General features: G+C 54.7%; 1 protein-coding gene across 1 annotated transcript in view; it reads left to right on the top strand.

The window, feature by feature from the left end:
- The first annotated feature begins 344 nt into the window (after window positions 1-344).
- The window catches only part of SDK2 (sidekick cell adhesion molecule 2), a 263285-nt gene continuing 246335 nt past the window's right edge, over window positions 345-17294 (top strand). Inside the window, exon 1 of the mRNA XM_059907902.1 lies at window positions 345-558. Coding sequence (XP_059763885.1) covers window positions 495-558 — 64 coding nt within the window. The 5' untranslated portion in view covers window positions 345-494. The remainder of the gene's footprint in view (window positions 559-17294) is intronic.

The raw sequence follows: 17294 nt of genomic DNA, 5'->3' as shown, positions 1-17294 counted from the left end.
CGCTCGTCTCCCGCGCGGCCCCGGGGGCCCGGCGCCCGGATCGACGGTGACTGCGTCCGCGCGGAGCACCCAACCAGGGGGCGGGCAGGGGGCGGGCAGGGGGCGGGCAACGTGGCCACGGGAGGAAGTTTCCTGAAGTTGTCGCTTTATTCCGGAGCCCGGCCCGCGACCCGGTCAGATCAGCGAGGCCGCCCTGCCCGGGAGAAGAAGTCGGAGTTGGGCTGCTAAGCGGGGAGGCGCCCCGAGACCGAGAGCGGCTTCATTCTCTTCCTCTTTGCTCGCGCCTCGCCTTCCCGGAGCGCCGCGGGGATTGGACTTGTACTAAAGAAGAGGAGGAAGGGTTGGGGTCGCCAGCGCCTCCCCTCCCCGGCGGATACCGCTCCGGGCCGGAGTCGCGTAGACAGTCTCCCGGGACGTAGCCACGGGGTACCGGACCTCACCAGGATTATAAAACTGTACGGCAGACCAACCCCCCGAAGAAAAGGCTGGTTGCCATGTGGGGACTACTGATCTGGACTCTGCTGGCTCTGCACCAGATCCGCGCGGCCGGAGCCCAAGGTACAGTGCCGCCCCCAGTGGGGCTGGGGAAGGGGCGCGGGGGGGGCGCGGGGAGGGGCGCGGGAGCTCGCTGGCCTCACGGTCGCCTCTGGGACCCCAGGCTTGGCCTGGGCAGAGCCCTCTCCCGGGAGTTTCAGGCCCCTTTCCCCGAGTTTGGGGGTTCTCTTTGGGGGGCTGGAGCGGTCTTGCTGAGACTTGTGGCTTCCGAATAAGGGAAGGTGGGGGTCCGTGCAGGGAGGCGTCGCTCGTGGAGGCTAAGAGGAGTCGGGGGGGGGTCGCTACCCCCCCACCCGGGCTGTGAGTGCCCTCGGGCTGGTGTGGGAGGGGCGCGCCATTCCGTGCCGGGCTCAGCGCCCGGCTGCACCCAGCTCCTTAGGCCGGGCTCCTGGGTCCCCGCTCGGTGTCCGCGGGGAAGGGCAAGGCCCTGCCGAGCACGCGCTGGCCGCCCCGGGGCGAGGCAGTGGGGCGGGAGGGCGGCGGGAAGGAGCCGGAGTAGAGCGCTGGGTTCCTGGATGGTCGCCCCGGGAGGGCAGTCTCGGGGCCTGGCCAAGTCTCGGAGCCCGCGCCTGGCTGCCTGGCCGGCCGCCAGGGCTGGGGTGCTTCGCGGTGCTCGCCGGAGGCGAAGTCTGAGGGTCTGAGGCCCTCTCCTCTCGCGCCCGCCCCCAGACACACTCAGCGTCCCGCCTTTGCCTCCAGCTCCACTGGCCGCTCAAGTGTCTGCAGCCGCCGCTCTGACCTGTAGCTGCCTGGAGCAGCCTCAGGGTGGAGAAGGGCTGGTGGGTTTGGGGTGGGAGTGTTGGGAAGGAGGAGGAGGCGTGATCGATCCGCCCTGCCCCCCTCCAGAGGGCGGATGCCCAGACAGACCGCCAGTCCTCGGGCAGGTCCCAGCGGGGGAGGGCGGCTGCACCCGTGCCTCCTTGCCTTTGGTGTTCGCAGATCCAGACAGCAGTGCCAGCGGTGTCCGAGCGGCGCCTGCTGGGGGCGGCGGGAGACGAAGCCTGGACTGAGCTCCAGGACTCCCAGGGCTTGGCCTTCCTTCTTCCAGGCTCGGGAGGGGGCCTGGACCCACCCAGGGGGCGCCGGTCTGCGGAGGCTGCAACCTCGAAAGGGCCCCACCCCATTTCTGGAGTCCCGGAGTCGCAGGGAAGAAGGGACTCCAGTGAGCCCAGCGTCAGGCAGCCCAGAGAGGCAAGATCAAACAGATAAAAATAATCAACTCTCACTCACAGGGTGGAGGGGAGGATTTTACAACGTAATTTGCGTTAAAGCACTTAGAAATTTTGTAACGGGGCCCTGTAAATGTAAGGTAATAAAAGTTATTATTTTTATGATCATCATAAAATCTTCTAGCAGGCAGGGACTTCAGAGGTCGTCTTATTCTAGTAGCCGTTTAACAGATAGGAAAACTGAGGTCTAGGGGCATTAGGTGACTTGGCGAAGGCTGCTGGGTGATCTGGGGGCAGGAGTCTGGACTGGGACCAGGTGAGTTCTAAGCCCCTCTCTCCCTGGAACCAGGACCATCTGCAGCTGGGGTGGGCTTGCTGGGACGGGGCCTTTCTTCTAAGGGTCCAGGGGGAATGGGAGGCTGGCAGAATAGAACAGGTTAGTCCTGGGGCACCTCACAGATTTGTTCTGAGGTGTCCATGGGGTTACTAGCTGAAAGCCAGGGGGCTGGGAGGACTCTGAGGGGTGTCCGTCTCTATCTGGATGCTTCTGACTTAATCACTGCACAGACTCCAGTAACCCCACGATTTCCCTGGGCAGGCGGCTCGTTAGTTCTTGTTCCATCCAAAACCAGGCTTGTAAGGAGTCCCCAGGGCACCTGAAGGTCCTTCCTTCTGGGTCGGCAAGTCGTTTCCATGTCCCACCTCCACACCTGTCCCATCCACCTAAGTCCAAGATTCCACGCGTCCGTCCTGCTGAAGTTCAGGCCAGGCCACCTCATGTCCTTGTGCTTCCAGCGGGAGGGGCTCGCCCTGTCAGAAGTGGCGAAGGTCTCTTTGATTGATTCCCTCTCTCTCCCGCTTCTCTTGTTTGCTGCCGGCTTGAGCGTGGCTGCCCAGGTTCCCTGCTGCTCCGTTTGTGTTCTCTGGCTCCGAGAGAGTGTTTTCCAGCATCCATCGGGTACTCTCCCTCCATTTGTCTCCAGGGCGGCAAACCATGCAGAGGATTATGGGAACTTGGTCTCGGCCCAGGTCTGGGGGCACTGCTGCGTTGTGTATCGGGGGAACAGGGTCAAGCACGGGGTTCCAGGGGGTTGTTTCTCATCTGCTTTGGGGTTAGAGAGTGGAGTCTCTCCTTTGCTTTTTTCTCCTTTTGCTTTGCTTTTGAGTTTGAGGCCATGCCATTAACCCTTTGGGCTGGTTAGAGCCACTGGCGCTGTTTGTCACTTCTGAGCCCACGAGCCCCGTTCTCTAATCATGATACAGAGCGAGGGACCAAGCCATCTTCCTGTCTTGGGACAAACCTCACATTGGCTGCCGGATTTATCTAGACTTAACCTAGTTTTTTTCAGGTGCAGAACCTGGGCAACACTACCTGTTTATACTGAAAGCTACCATTTGATCGTTGCCCCTGAAACGTGATGTCACATGATTCCCACTCTTTCCCCAAACTCAGCGCAGGGGTGTTGTAAAAAGAGCAGAGTACGTATGAGGACACCAGGTATTCCGGGGGTGCCTAGCAAGTGCCTGGCACATAGAAGGTGCTCAGTAAAGGGTAATTGTGATTATTGTTGTTATTATGATTGTTTGTACACTATTAGCCAGGAGACCGTGAGTTCCTGGCCACCCACTGAAAAGGCCTTGAATGCCTTTTCCTCACCCAAGACCCTTCTCTGACTTCCTTCTGTGGCCGCATCACCATGACCCAAAGTGGCCCTGCAGTGGTCCCGATCCAGACTCCCAGGCACTCGGATTGGAGGGTGTCTGCATTTTAACAAGCACCTCGCAAGATGTTTCACGTGCCTCGAAGCTTGATCACTGCTGGTGGACATCTTTCAGAGGCCGGGAGGCTGGAAGGAGGGCAGCAGAGCCCAGCCAGCTGGTCCAGAAGCTTCTTTCAAGTGAACGGTGCCTGGGGGAGGAACAGAGGGGAGTCTGAGCTGAGGGAACCAGGCGGTGGGAAAACCCTGAAGGGGGATTGGGAAGCCCAGCCCCGGAGGATCCCGAAGGCCCCAAAGGGAGAAAGTTTACTGCTGGGAGGTAATCATAATAAAAGCCAAACAGCACTCAAGGGAGTGGGATGAAAGTTTAATTACATGCTGCGGCTAAGCTATAATTATTAATTACTGACAGCAAAAAATAACTTATTGATCAGGGCTTCATACTCATTACCACAAGGCCGACTGGCGTGCTTGCCTGCGGCTCAGCTGGTGTGTGTCAAGAGACCCCGCCCCACGCGAGGGTGGCCCTGGGGGTGTCCCTGTTCCCTACCTCCCCTTCTCCCAGGGCCAGAGAGGTGGCTCTCGGCCCCGCACACCCCTCGCCCTCGCCCTGTGCACCCCTGGGCTTCACCTGGGCAGTCTGGAACATTCTGGCTGTGGATTGATGAGTGACACCGTTTGGTGCTTGTTTTGGCCGCAGAAGATCACCCCTGCCTGGGGTGGACAGACTCAGGACCCCCCGCCCAGAGACCAAATCATGCTGGCAGCCCGATACCTGCCTCAGAAACTCTCCCTTTCGTGCATTTGTTCAGCAAATATTTATCGACCACCTCTCCTTTATGTCCTCTGCTGGAAGGCCAAAGTAGGGGCCAGGAACCTTGTTCCATCGGGGAAGGGAGGCTGGGAAAGAGGCCAAGTCCTTTACAGCAGTTTTCTGTTTAAACAGTGCCTGAACAGCCGACTTTAAAATAGTGTGTTAAACTGCGTATTGGTATGCACTGCATCTTGTACCACAGGACACAATTGGGCTGTAAGCTAAACGGTAATAGAGAATGAGCTTGTTCTCTGTCCTGAGGACTAACATGATCAGTACATTTGACTTGAAAGAAACATGAAAAATCATCTAGTGCTGTCCCCTGCCTACAAGCCTGGGACAAGTGGCCATGTGGTCTCTGCTTGCATACCCCTGGCGATGGGGGACTCACTACCTTACAAAACAGGCTGGTTGTTAGACAGTTGTGCTTTATGTTGCTGAAGCTCCCTGTGTCTGGTTATCCTAGGATTTGGCTGTGGGTGAAGGAGTCCTCTGATTGGCTGGAACCTCGCCCTCCCTGCCCTCTGCCTCCTGGCCCCTCAGGGAGTCAGGAAACTGAGTTGGAATTGATGCCGGGTGTTAGGGTGCTGCCTGCGGGATTTCCACCCTGGCCCCGCCTGGAGCACATTGCCGCAGACAGCCCTGGAGCTGCCTGAAGCGGTGGGAATTAGTCATCATAAATTTGGGGCCTTGGGATGCCAATAGCAACAAATGGGCCAGCAGCAGCCCCAACTGCCTGTAATGGAAAGGAAAACAAGCCGGGTTGCTGAGACATCCCCGCTACTAACCCCACCACTCGTCCTCCCACCCACTCCTGTCCTCCGGGGACAGAAGGCGGGGCCAGTGAGCAATGCCGAGCCAGGGACCCACCGGGACTGCTCAGGGTCCTGGAGGGAGGGGAGGGAGGGGCTGCACAGCTTGTCTCATCAGACTCCCCGAGCCAGGTGTCTGGTCCAGAAAGCCCCTCTCTGAGCCCGGGAGCCCCAGTGAGGCCCCTCTCCTGCCGATACTGGAGGTGCCAACATGGCAGTGGCGATGGCTTCCAGCCTGGTCCTGGGCTTCCTCTATCGCTGAGCCACCCGGAGCTGAGGCCCAGTTTCCTCATCTGTAAAATGAGGAAACGGAGTTAAAAATAAGTCTTATTATCTATCTCGTAGGATTTTTTTTTTTGTAATGTTAAATGAGATTTTCTCCATCACTTTAAAGATGCCCTTAGTAAGTGTTAAGTGCTTATAATGTGTGGGCCACCAGGTATAAGGATGTCATAACCCACACCCCTCGCTCCCACACACACATCCTCCTCTCCAGCCTCACCTTCGCTCACTGCTGTCCACCGCACTGACCGCCCTTGTGTTCCTAGACCTCACCACTGTGCTCTGGCCTCTGAACTGGCGCTGGAGGGTCCTGTGGTCCCTGCAGCCGTGCCCACTCCTCCCAGATGTCTGCACAGCTCAGTCCTTATTTAATCGGGCCTTTCCTCTGATGGCCCTGATCCGTCCCTAAACACCCTGTAACGTGGCATCTCCACGCACCCACCCCTGAGCCTGCTTTCCTCTCTCCACAGCCCTCAGCTCCATCTGACATATATTGGCTTGTTTATTGCTGGTCTCTCTCATGTGGGCGGGGCTTTATATTATCCCCTGCTGTATCCCCAGCTGCTAGGAGAGTGCCTGGCAGATAGAAGGAGCTCAACAAATATGAATCAGTGAACAAAGAATCCATCAATGAATGTGTGAATGAATGAACACTTAACTACGGCATGAAGCCCTCTGTCATCTGGTCTCTCCCTGCTTCTCCAGCTCCTCTCCAGCCGCTCACCCACTCTCACGGGCCCCTCTGCACATCACCAGGCCCCGTGCCGTGGAGCCCCCACTGCGATGAACAGCCAAGCCCCCCAGGGATGGGAGCCCTGCCCTCCAGCCTGGGCTTCCGTGGAATAGTGTTTATTTTTTTTAACTTTTTATTTTACATTGGAGTATAGTTGATTAACAATGTTGTGTTAGTTTCAGGTGTACAGCGAAGTGATTCAGTTCTACATATACGTGTATCGATGCTTTTTCAAATCCTTTTCCCATTTAGGTTGTTACACATTGATAATATTGAGTAGAGTTCCCTGTGCTATATAGTAGGTCCTTGTTGGTTTTCCATTTTAAATATAGCAGTGTGTACTTGTCAATCCAGAATGGTGTTTCTGCTGAGCCAGGAGCCCTTGCTCAGACTTCCTCGCCCCTGTTCCCAGCTTTTCCCACCTCTGGCCCTGCAGGTGAAGCTGCATCTACCAGTAGGGCCTCTGGGTTGGGTCCTTGCTGAATCTCTATTAGCTGGGCTCCGTCTTTCGATGGGGAGGAAATTGGGAGGACTGGTAGGGGGCTTAGGTAATGCCCATCCAGGCATGGAGGCACCTTTTGAAATACCTGAGAGGGGAAGACATGCATTTACAATTAAATACTCTAGCCTGGCTCACTTCCCCTGGCAGCCCATTGGCCAGAGCTGATCACGTGGTCCCACCCAGTGGTCCTTCCCAGGCAAGGGAGCTGGGAAGTGCGGTCTTCCGTGAGCTGGAAAAAGAGCATCTCGACGCGCACTGGTGATGTCGAGCATTCCTAATAACTGCAGAGATGATACTGTGGTCTCCAGAAGAGCATTTCATACAGAGAATCACTTCCCCCAAGACAGGGCCATCCCTAAAGCATACCCCTGTCTGTGCTCTTACTTTCCTGCCTTTTGAGGTTTGTTTTTCCTTAAGCTGTTGAGAAGTGGCATGTAGAGGGGCCAGTGCCTTGGAACTGGGCCAACCTGGGTTCAAGCTCTGTCAGTTTGGGTTCATCTCTGCCACTTTGCATTCCATCACTTATATGCTCAAGCCCCGTTGGCTTGTTTGTAATACAAGGAGAAGTAAATGAGATGACACAAGCAGAGCACTCGGCATGGAGCCTGACATATCAGAAGCACTTAATAAGCTAATGTAACTATATTTGTGCTTCTGTATTTGCCCCGCCAAAGGGTCTTAAGATTGGATCTCAGGTTGCATTTTGTTTCCAGATTTTTCCCCTGGTATCTTTTCTCCATATTTCCCCCGTATCTTCCTCTTGCTTCAGTTTCTTTTGCGTCTTCCCCAGTGTAGAATGATTTGGCCTCCTCTCCCCATCCTAGGGATCTAAAGAGGGGAAGCCAGCTCCCAATTGCCGCCCAGTTCTTTGTGTCAAGTGCATTACAGTCGTTACCTGCCTCTGACCTCCTTCACCTCCAACGTGTGGGTAACCTGAGGCTCAGAGCCATTGCCTGCCCAAGGCCCCACAGCTAGGAAGTCAGGATTTGTACAATAGCCAGGTCATGGAAGCAACATAAATGTCCATCCACAGACAAATGGGTAAAGAAGGTGTGGTACATATATACAGTGGAATATTACTCAGCCATAAAAAGGAATGAAACTGGGTCATTTGTAGAGACGTGGATGGACCTAGAGATGTCATACAGAGTGAAGTAAGTCAGAAAGAGAAAAACAAATATCGTATATTAACACATACATGCGAAATCTAGAAAAATGGTACAGATGAACTGGTTTACAGGGCAGAAATAGAGATACAGATGTAGAGAACAAACGTATGGACACCAAGCAGGAAAGGGAGGGGGGTGGGATGAATTGGGAGATTGGGATTGACATATATACACTAATATGTATAAAATAGATAACTAATGAGAACCCGCTATATAGCACAGGGAACACTACTTCACTTTGCTGTACAGTAGAAACTAACACAATATTGTAAAACAACTGTACCCCAATAATAAAAAAAAAGAAGTCAGTATTTGAACCCAGGGCTCTATGGGGCATCTTTCCACTGCCCCGGGCTACCCTGCACCTGCACGACGTCCTTCACTGATATCTTGCCCATGAGAGATGCCCAGCCTGTCGTGCTTTGTGGCCCAGGGGCGGGGGTGGAGTTTGGAAGTCGCCCTGGGAATTCCTCCTTCTCCTCCTTCTCCTCCTGGTTCTTGCCTCTGCCCCAGTTGTGTCCTCAGTGGGCCTTAAGCTGGCAGAACATGAGCGGTCAGGAGGGGAACCCCTTCCTCCCTTGCCTCCTCTCTTGCTTTCCCCTGTCCCCTCCCTGGAGATGTCTGGGGAGTCTCCCTAGGGTCACCTGGCTGGCCAGTGACCGACCTCCAGAGAGTCTTCTAAGCTGAATCGGGTAGAGAAAAGCAGCAATTAAACTTTGATGCCATTTAGGAAGCTATTAGTGACCCAGAGGGGTGATGAAATTTTGATGATGTGCTAATCCTGAAAGGAGAAAATATTATTGGCCGTAATGCAGCCCATTCGGGGAGTTCGGCTTCTGGGGTGGACACGGTGACTCTCCAGGGCCTGCTGGAGCCCGGGCCCGGGTCCCCCACACCTGGATCCCTCCACGGGGGTGCAAACGTGCAAATGGGGAGGGAGGTGTGTTGTCTAAAGTCTGAGCAATGGCACCTGCACGACTGCCTTGTCCCATATCATGTGAGCCGGGTCTGAATCTGGTACAGATGCCCCATTCCTTGCTTTGAACTATGAGGGCCAATCCAGAGTGTGCCATCAGAGGGTCCAGGTGGGACAGAACAGGCCTCTAAGGGGCCTGAAACATACACGACTCCCTGAATTCATTTACCCGTCATCTACTGCTTGGATGACCTTAGATCAGTTACATAGCCTATCTGTGCCACGGTTTTTCCATCTGTAAAATGGAGATAACAGTCGTCCTCACCTCACAGGGTTGTGACAAGATTTAATGAGATATGCTAAGCTCTTAGGACAGAGCTCAGTGTCTAGCAAACACTGAGTAAGTGTCCATCATCGTCATTATTGTCATCTTGGTGTCAGCGAAGCAAGGTCAGCTTTGGGCCTACAATTTGTCATGCGCCCTGTCCCCAAATGCCGCTGCTCTCTTTCTCTTTCACAGACCTGCCAGTAGCATCTAAACTTCCATTATTAGGGATTTGTTTATTTGGTTGAGACATTCCCTGCCTCCAGCTTAAAATGCAAATACGTCGCTGAGAACCCACATATTAAGCTATTATCAGCTCTTCAGGCCTTGAGGTGAATGTTTTTACTGGATCCTTTCCTAAAAACTCAAATTTCTGAGGGTAGCGTTCACAGACATCTCATGTTTCTCTTCACCGCAACCTATGAAGGATTTTGGCCAGAAGGTGTTGTTATTAACCTTGTTAGCATTGAAGTTCAGAAACGTGAAGAAACTTGCCAAGGTCCCTTGACTTGTAAGAAAGAGACAGTGAGGGCAGGTAAGCTGCCTCTTAGGTCATTGCTTTTGATCTGGTCAAGGCGTCCCCATTCAGGAAAGGCTGACCATGCTGCTTGGGGATTTGGGAGCTGTCTCATTGGACCACAGGCTCTACCCCAGCTTGGGTGGGGGCAGGGGTAGGGCACGGGCTGTAGGCTGGAATGGCCTCTCCTCTCTCTAAAGAACTCAGAACCCTTTCAAGATGCCCCATCTGCTCTCCCACAGGGTCTTAGCGGTAGGATCTGAATGCTGAGACCTCTTGCATCTCCCCCTCCCCACCCCACTGATAGGCCTTTACCCTCATGGCTTCCCCCACTGGGTACCACCGCCAAGCCCTCCCCAGTCTGGCCCTGTGCACGGCTGCCATCTCACCTCTCCCTTCCCCCACTCTCACCCTCCACCATGCTCACTGCCCACCCCCACAAGCCATCAGCGCCTTTCCCTCCTGCCTCCCCTGTGCACCCCATCCTCCCATCCTCCCCTGGGTCCCATGGCTGGAAAGCATCCTCCCAGATGCCTACGAGCCGTCGGGATGCCAGTGGTCTAGATGTCTCCTTTGGCACTTGGCCTTGTTGATTCTGAATTATCTTTTCGTGTGTGTGACTGATTTCTTTAATTACAAACTCCTTGAGTTTAGGTAATAACCCTTCATCAACAAGGAGAGAGGTATTAGACATAAATTATTGTTTGCCATTAATGAAGTTAACCCTTTAAAGCAGGGTGCTGTAGGGTAATAGTAACATCAGAGAGAAGGTAATAGGCCTGTGGGCCTCAGAGGCCACAACCCATTCTCACTGGGTCCCTCTTGGCCCCCATGTCCTCCGTGGGAAAAGGTGGGTGCATAAGTACAGCATTTCCAAGCGCCTCCGTGAAGGGCTCTAGCAGTGGAGGAGGTGGACACGTGCCCTGGGGGATCTGACCATGCAGCCTGAAGCAGCCCGCCATCCTCACAACCTTTTCCTTTTTAATATTTTCCTTTTTAAATGCGTGAAATTTTGCATTCCGTTCCACAGTCTCCCTGAGTTCTATTTTAACACACAAAGGAGATTTTAAAGCCCATTGATGTTGCTGGAAGACGTGGTATGTCTGCCCCCTGGCTTCCTGAACCCCCGGGATAGAGGGCAAAACTTGGCTTTGAAAAACTTGAATGAGGTGATCTCTTGGGTCACATCATCTGTAAGATTCTAAGATGCTTTACACGTATATATTTCAAGCATTTGTATTTAAATGTTTCTGTAATGTTTTATCTATATATCCACTTCCTAAAGTAGTTGTGTCCCAAATGTAATCGACCCCGGGCCACCCTAACCTTCTGCCCGAGTGGTCTGGTGCCTTCTAGGTCCCTAGAGGACCCTGCTGCTTGGATGTTTGGTGTTTGCTGGGTATTCCCTTAGCTTCCATACCATTAGGGGGCCTGTCTCCTGGCCTCTCCCTGGGCCCTCTCTCCTTCCCCTTTTAATTTGCACTGGACAAGCCACCAGATGCATCAGACATCATCAACTCTACCACTGTAGCTGTGACTGAAAAAGAGCTGGGGCAGGGCGCTGAGTGAGGGCCTGAAGACTCTCCCTAGTAAGAGGCGCTGGGCTCCATGATAACTGTGCCCACCGCCCAGGGGTCTTTCTCACTGACATGCATCGGTGGCTTCCAGGAGAGCTGAGGTGACCAGAAGCCCATCCTCCAGCAAAGCAGGGCCCTAGTGTAATCTGCATTCCAGCAGCAGCTCCACGCCCGGCCCTTGCAGCACTAACTAAATGTTCCAGATCAACTTCAGCCACCCCCTCCCGAATCCTCTAGAAGCTCTTGGGCTCCTGGAAGCAAAGCCCAGCACATCCGTACCCTCCCAGGCTCCCCTGGGGCAGCCAGCCTTTCCCATCACGGCTGTTTGTCCCTCTCCTGCCCTGAGACAGTGCCCAGCGCTCACGCCTTCTTGCTCGGTCAACCTTGAAGTCACCCCACTCGAGCGGATGCCCACTGACTTTGCGCAGCTCCCGGCAGGCGCGGCCCAGTGGCCCTTGACCTCCCAGTTTGGAGCCCCATCTCCCTGCCCTGGTGGAGCGGCTGTAGGCAGGGGGTGGGCGGGTCGGCGGGCAGGCCATCGAGGGGCCGGAGCTGCCCAGGAGGCCCGGGGGGAGTTCCTCATTAGCTCTGCCCCAAGCTCATTACCGGGCTGTGCATCACTGGGTGAGAAATGGTTGTCGCCAGGGCGGTAATAAACACGCTGCTGTCAGGGTTGATGTGATTGCACTAATGAAGAGAAATCAGCCAGGGCGAGAGGAGGTGCTTCTGGCTGCGGCTCCGGGGGGCTGCAGAGCTCTGTCCACTGCCCGTTCTCCCTGCCCCAGGAGGACAGAGGCCAGGGCGTCAGGGAGAAGGAGAGAGGTGTTGGCATTTAACCGCTTTCTCCCGAGGCCTTAGCGGCTGAAGAGCCTAGAAGATGCCGGAAGCCTTCAGGAAAAAGGAACATTGTTCGGCCCCAGGGAACGAGGGAGGGTGTGATGAGGGGGCCCCAGCCTCAGCCTGGGCCCTGGGCAGAGGCAGTGGGGATCTGCTGGGTGAACCGCTGTGCTTTTGATGGTTCAGCCTCCCTCACAGGGCCCTGGCTGAGAGCGGCCGCAGGAAGGCATGGGGAGAAACACAGGCCCATTGTCTGCGCCCCCCTGCCTGCCACCTCGCCTGCAATGTTAGGACCCATTGTCTCTCCAGGAACTTGGAATGTCCAGCCCCAGGGTGCGGGGATCAGGCCTCTGACTACAGCTTCTCTTGTGCCTCTGCCGTGTGAGAGCTCCGGGGCCCTGGACCCGCTGAGCCCAGCCTAAGCGTCCGAGCCGCAGCAAAGGCGTGCCTCCGAGACGCTGACACACAGCTGGGGGCAAGGGAGCAGCCCCTGCGTCGTGCTAGGCCTTGGGACGCCCGGGGACTGAAGAGAGGCCAAAGGAAGGAGGGGTACCCTTGCATCTGGGGCCTCAGGAGCACATTCTTGGAGCCCAGGTGTAACCTGCCTCATTACGGGAAGTGAGAAGGTGGCCCGGAGCGGTGGGGCTCACACCTGAACCTGCATCGGATCCCCTGAAGGGCTCGCTAGGATGCAGACTCCTGGGCCCTGCCCCCAGAGCATCTGGTCTGGGGGCGGGGCCCAGGAGTGTGAGTGTCTAAACGGGTTCCCAGGTGATGTGCTGCCACTGGTCCGGGGGCCACACTTTGAGAAGAATGAGCCTAGAGGTTTGAGAATCTGAGGTGCCACGCTGGTGGCCACGCTGAGCCCCTTCTGCTGCGATGGGCTCTGCCCGCTCCGTGCCGCAGAGGACGGCGGTGAAGCTCCGTTAGCAGGACCCGTGAAATACGTGTTGCACGTGGGAAGCAGGGACCACCTCCCCTTCCTTCTTCTTTTCTCATCATCAGAAGCTCTTGCTCCCAAAGTCCTTCCTTAAAAGAGAAAGAAAAAAAACCCTAGCCCAGAGGCCTCCTTCCTGGGAAGGGAAGGGCAGGGGGTGATGTCCTCACCGGCTGAAGCAGGTTTTGCTAGAAGCGCCAAGGTAACCCTAATGCGTCAGTGGATAACAAAACCTCTCTTTGCTCTTTGAGCGCTTTCTCAGCACCTACTGGGTGCCAAGCACAGGGCCTGGTCTCCAGCACAGGTTAAGGCAGGTCCTGCCTCTCAAATTGTTCATGGTCAAGTGTGGGCATCAAGCATGTGGTCAGTAGTAGAGGACAGTGTGAAGGACGCTAGTGCAGGTGGGAACCAGGTGATGGGGGTTGCAGAGGGGTAACCTGAGAATCCTGCCCCAGCGGAGGCTTCCTGGAGGAGGTGACCTTGAAGCTGAGGTCTTCTAGGATGGGAGGGGCCCCCAACGTCTTTAGGGAACATTGGAGGCTTTGTTCTTGTTTTGACATAATAAACTGTACCTATTTAAAGGGTACAACTTGATTTTTCTTGACACACGTATAACACCTTAAATGATCACCAAAATCTTGATGACAATCACCACCAAAAGTTTTCTTGTGCCCTTGGTCACCCCTCTCTGGCTGGTGTATAGATCTTTTTCTTTTCCTTCTTTTTTTTTCAATGGATATCCAGTTGTTCTAGCCTCGTTTTTTGAAAACTTTCTTTTCGCCACTGAATTATCTCTTCACCTTTGTTGAAAATCAGTTGTCCCTATGGGTGTGGGTCTACTTCTGGACACCGTTGTGCTTCATTTATCTATTTGTCTGTCTTTATTCCGATAGCACATTGTCTTGGTTACTGTTGCTTTGTAATAAGCCTTGAAAGCAGGTGGTGTTAGTTCTCTGACTTTGTTCTTTTTCAGAGTTGTTTTGGCTATTCTAGGTCCTTTCCATTGCCATGTGCATTTTGTATTTTTCTTTATATTACATATGAATTTTAGAATCAGAGTTTTAGAAATCCTGCTGGGGGGGCTTCCCTGGTGGTGCAGTGGTTAAGAATCCGCCTGCCAACGCAGGGGACACGGGTTCGAGCCCTGGTCTGGGAAGATCCCACATGCCGCAGAGCAACTAAGCCCGTGCGCCACAACTACTGAAGCCTGTGTGCCTAGAGCCCGTGCTCCGCAACAAGAGAAGCCACTGCAATGAGAAGCCCACGCAAGGGAGAGCAGCTCCCGCTCGCCACAACTAGAGAAAGCCTGCGCACAGCAACAAAGACCCAGTGCAGCCAAAAATAAATAAATAAAATGAATAAACTTATTAAAAAAAAAAAAAAAAAGAATCAGCCACAGGTGTGGATTTGGAAGAGGGGCCAGCCTCTCACATTTCCTCCCATAAGCCCCAGGGTCTCCTGGGGTGAGATGGACTTGAATAGCCCTTTATAGGGTTGAGAGTCAGCTCTTAGAGCCCCCTGCCCAGACGTTCAGCCTGGGCTCCCCTCTGCTACCCCAGCTCTCAGCCCCAGACACACAAAGCAGCTTATCTCCCAGACAATTAGCTTTTGGAGTCAGGGCGTGATAACAAGAGGTCCCACAGACCGAGCCTTTGCCGCGAACCAGACACGGATTGTCTGGTCCTCTCGACAAGCCTGTGAGGAAGCATACTTTCCCCATTGTATGGATTAAGGAACTGAGGGCTCACCCTGTGCCCACCGTGCTCCTGACCCACCTGCCAAGGACTCTGCCAGCCTGTCACAGCCTCTGCCCATGACTTTGTGTTCATTCCCCCCAAGAGCAACCCCTGCCCCTGGGGACCCCAGGCTCCAGCCCTCTCCAGCAGCCTGGGGTCTCCAGGTCTGTTTCCACGTGGAACAGGGCACTGGAGCACCCCAGACCTCAACTCATACGGAAGGAGGCATCGCTGAAAACATGCCGTCGAGATATACAGTCACCATTGCCATCATCCTGTATTTGGTTGAACCTAAGACATCACTTGTAAGACACGTCATCATTTTATGTGCCGCTGAGAAAGAAAAAATGCGGCCATTTCATCTGCAGTAAGATGCATTCTGACTACAGAGATGGAAAAATGCATTTGGAATCCCTGAAATTGGATAACAGCCATGATTTATATAATGCTGCCCTACCCCCTGCCAGGTTCCGTTCTGAGGGTCCTGCGTGTATTAACGCATTTAACCCTCACAGCAACCCCCTTCGTTTGGATTCGACCATCCTCTCAACCACCAAACAGGCCAATAGAATCGATTCAGAAAATTTAAGATGCTCATCTTGGTGGTGCTCACGGATTGGCCCACATCGTGGAGATTCCCCTGGGATCCTGGGCCCCAGCCAGCACTTAACTCTGTCAGTTGGGCCCAGGAAGGCCACAGTGGAGAAGGGCTGCAGGGTTAAGAGGCCAGCCCAGTGGACTGAATGCTGCCCTCTGCAAACTCATGTGTGCATCAGAAAACTCTGGGGACCCACCATGGGCCAGTCTCCCCAGGCTCAGACCCCTGGGTTTGCCTCCAGGGCTCTAGAACACTCTCCCTTCCCCCATCACCATCTTCCTGGCACATGCTGGGCCTGATGAAGTCTCTCCCCGTCCTGCCCCGGGCTCCGCATTCCTCCCAAAGCTCCGCCTGATGCCAACACCTGTCTCCTGGGGGACAGTGGCCCCAGAGGAATGAATGTCTGGCTTCGGTTCCTCCCCAGGCCTCCCCTCTGAGCTGGGACTTCCAGGCCGGGCCAGAGCTTCTGAATCAACTCCTCTTGGCTCTCTCCTCCCCTGTGGCCAATCCCGAAAGCCCAGTGGAGGGCTCGGCTCTAATTACACGAATCCCTGAGACAGGCTGGCACAGCTGAGGACCCTGCATCCGCCCAGCCCTTGGGTGTTGGGTGGTGTTGCTGGTGGTTTCCATGGAGAGGCCGAGGCCCAGAAGACAGCTGGCCTCTCTCCACCCCTCCCCAGCCTTGGCCAACCCACCATTCTGGGGTGTTCCCTCCCCAGCCATCAGAAGGTCCCTCCTCATGCCTTGACTGTCCAGAGGTTTCCATGTGTGGAGGTGTGGGCCAGCACTGGCCTGCCCACTGGACGCAGTTCTGCCTAGCTCAGTGATGCTCGTTGACCACACCAGTGGGACACCTCCGAAAGAGGGTCCAGCTCCGAAAGAGGGTCCAGCTCCAGCAAGACCTCTAACCCACTGGCAGGACCTGCAAAATAATCTGCAGGGCCCAGTGCAAAATGAAAATGCAGGCCTCTTGATAATTGTTAAGAATTTCAAGATGGTGACAGCAAAACATTAAACTAAGAACAGGACCCCTGAGCGTGGGTCCCGGCCCCTGAGGCCAGCCCCGCCCACTGGTGAGACCCTTCAGGGATTCCCCTCCCCTCTCCTGGCCTCCGTTTCCTGGTCTGTAAAAGCAGAGAGTTGACCCATCCAGGTTCCTGTTTTCCTCCTGCCGTCGTCCCTGGGCCCCCCCCCACCTGTCCTTGGGCTGAGAAGGCAAGGCGCTCTCCTGTCTCAGGTTCTCGGGGTAAGAGAAGAGGAGGCAGAAGGGTGAGCAAGGGTAGACACTTCTCCATGAAGTTCGCCAGTTTTGTCCAGTGAATCGTCTGGATCACTGTGAGCAGGAGAATGGAGGGGAAGGATCTGGAATTCAGCCCCGTGTCTGGGGGGCCTGCTTGTCTGGTCCTGTCTGGAATGCACTGCCTGTCTCCTGTCTCCTCATCCCATGAGAAGCCGTGTACAAAATGCCTCTGTCTTCGAAGCCAGAGCATACCTCGGCTGGAATCCGGGCCCTGCTGCTTGCTAGCTGTAGGACCTCAATAAGATACCCTCCCAGCCTCCATTATCCCATCTGTCGAATGGGGCAGCAATATGCATTGCTCAGAAAATGTTAATCCTCCTGTATCCGGATTCCTCCTTCCCTGTGACTGGCTGACTCTTTGAGGGAAATCAGGAAGATCCTTCAGCAACGTTGGATAGATTCTCCTTCTACAGTCGGCGGTGGCGTGGAGCATCTGGCACATAGTAGATGCTCAGTAAATACTGGTGACTATTCACAGCAGTACCGCTACCACCATTGTTACGGTTGTGTCTTCCCCAGGTTCAGCCAGGTGAATTCGGGGCTTTGGGATGCACCAGTGCTTTGAGTGGCTGAGAGCGGTGCTTGCAGCATCAGCACCACTCAGCGTTTGCTAGAAATGCAGACTCTTGGGCTCAGCCCCACAGCTGATGAATCAGAATCTGCATTTGAAGATCCTTAGGTGATGTGTATGTACATTAAAGTTTGGGAAACACTGGAGTTCGTTTGCTGCTGTTGCTATCGTAAGATATATTTTAAGAGGGCAGAGGCCCTCCTAAAATACGTGCTGTCGGTGCCGT

Source organism: Balaenoptera ricei, chromosome 20, assembly GCF_028023285.1.
Source record: "Balaenoptera ricei isolate mBalRic1 chromosome 20, mBalRic1.hap2, whole genome shotgun sequence".
Lineage (NCBI taxonomy): Eukaryota > Metazoa > Chordata > Mammalia > Artiodactyla > Balaenopteridae > Balaenoptera > Balaenoptera ricei.
Note: the sequence above shows the minus strand (reverse complement) of the source record. Positions and strands in the feature narration are given on the sequence as shown.